This window comes from Nicotiana tabacum, chromosome 9 (genome assembly GCF_000715075.1).
Source record: "Nicotiana tabacum cultivar K326 chromosome 9, ASM71507v2, whole genome shotgun sequence".
Lineage (NCBI taxonomy): Eukaryota > Viridiplantae > Streptophyta > Magnoliopsida > Solanales > Solanaceae > Nicotiana > Nicotiana tabacum.
Genome location: NC_134088.1, coordinates 21,703,352 through 21,704,714, shown reverse-complemented (window position 1 = coordinate 21,704,714; position 1,363 = coordinate 21,703,352). Strand labels below are relative to the sequence as shown.

The 1,363-nt window shown below is 40.9% G+C and overlaps 1 protein-coding gene across 1 annotated transcript; it reads left to right on the top strand.

The window, feature by feature from the left end:
• The first annotated feature begins 212 nt into the window (after positions 1-212).
• Positions 213-554, top strand: LOC107773809 (uncharacterized). The gene has a single exon (XM_016593233.1). It carries the CDS (start codon positions 213-215, stop codon positions 552-554), a length of 342 nt encoding a protein of 113 aa, XP_016448719.1.
• Positions 555-1,363: the final 809 nt, after the last annotated feature.

Here is a 1,363-nt window from a genome sequence, read left to right as displayed (position 1 = left end):
TAGAGAAAGCCTATGACAAAGTCTCAAGGGAGGTGCTATGGAGATGTTTGGAGGTTAGAGGTGTGCATGTAGCTTATACTAGAGTGATTCAGGATATGTATGATGGTGCTAAGGCTCGGGTTAGAACGGTGGGAGGGACTCAAAACATTCCCAGTTGTGATGGGTTTTCATCAGGGATCCGCTCTCTTAGCACGTTTTTATTTGCCATAACGATGGATGTTCTAACACAGCACATTCAAGGGAAGGTGCTATGGTGCATGTTATTCACTGATGATATAGTATTGATTGACGAAATGTGGGCCGGTGTTAGTGCAAGGTTGGAGGTCTGGAGACGAACATTTGAGTCAAAAGGTTTCAAGTTGAACATCACTAAAATGGGGTACTTGGAATGTAAAGTCAGCGGCATGACTACGGAAGAGGATGTGGAAGTGAGGCTAGATTCACAAGTAATTCCCAAGAAAGGGAGTTTTAAGTACCTTAGATCTATAATTTCTAGTAATGGAGAGATAGACGAGGATGTCACGCATCATATCGGAACGGGATATATGAAATGAGGGCCCCGCTTTCAAAATTTTGTGTGATAAAAAGGTACCACCAAGACTCAAAAGTAAGTTTTATAGAGTAATGGTCACACCAATTATGTTGTATGGGGTGGAGTGTTGGCCGGTCAAGAACACCTATGTACAACAGATGAAAGTAGTAGAAATAAAGATGCTGGTATGGATGTGCGGGCATACCAGGGTAGATAATATTAGGAATGGAGTTATCCAAGACAAGGTGGGAGTGGCCCCCAGAGGGATAAGATGCGGAAAGCTAGACTGAGATGGTACTGAAATATGAAGAGGAGGAGTATAGATACCCTGGTGAGTAGGTACGAGAGGTTGGACATGGTGGGGTTGAGGAGAGGTAAAGATAGGCCTAGAAAGTATTGAGGAGAGATGATTAGGCATGACATGACGCAACTTCAGCTTACTGAGGACTTGACCCTTGATAGGTGGGAGTGTCTCATTTTCATGTCGGTATATAACACTAGTATTAATCTCTTATTTTCATACCTTCTTATTTGTAGGTTTCTTTTATCTTATGTTTATCCTTTCGTTTCGATTATTCTTTCATCATGTCTCCTTATCACCTAATCTTTTTTATGTTACTACATGTTGTATCTTCTTCTTTTATTTTTACCTTGAGCCAGAGGTCTATCGGAAATAACCTCTACCTTCATAAGGTAGGGGTAAGGTCTGCGTACACTCTATCCCTCGACCCTAATTTATAAGATTATGATAGGTTTGTTATTGTTGTTGTTATTGCTATAGGTGAGTTAAAATGGCAATGAAAATTGGAGAGACCAAAATGAGCAAGATAG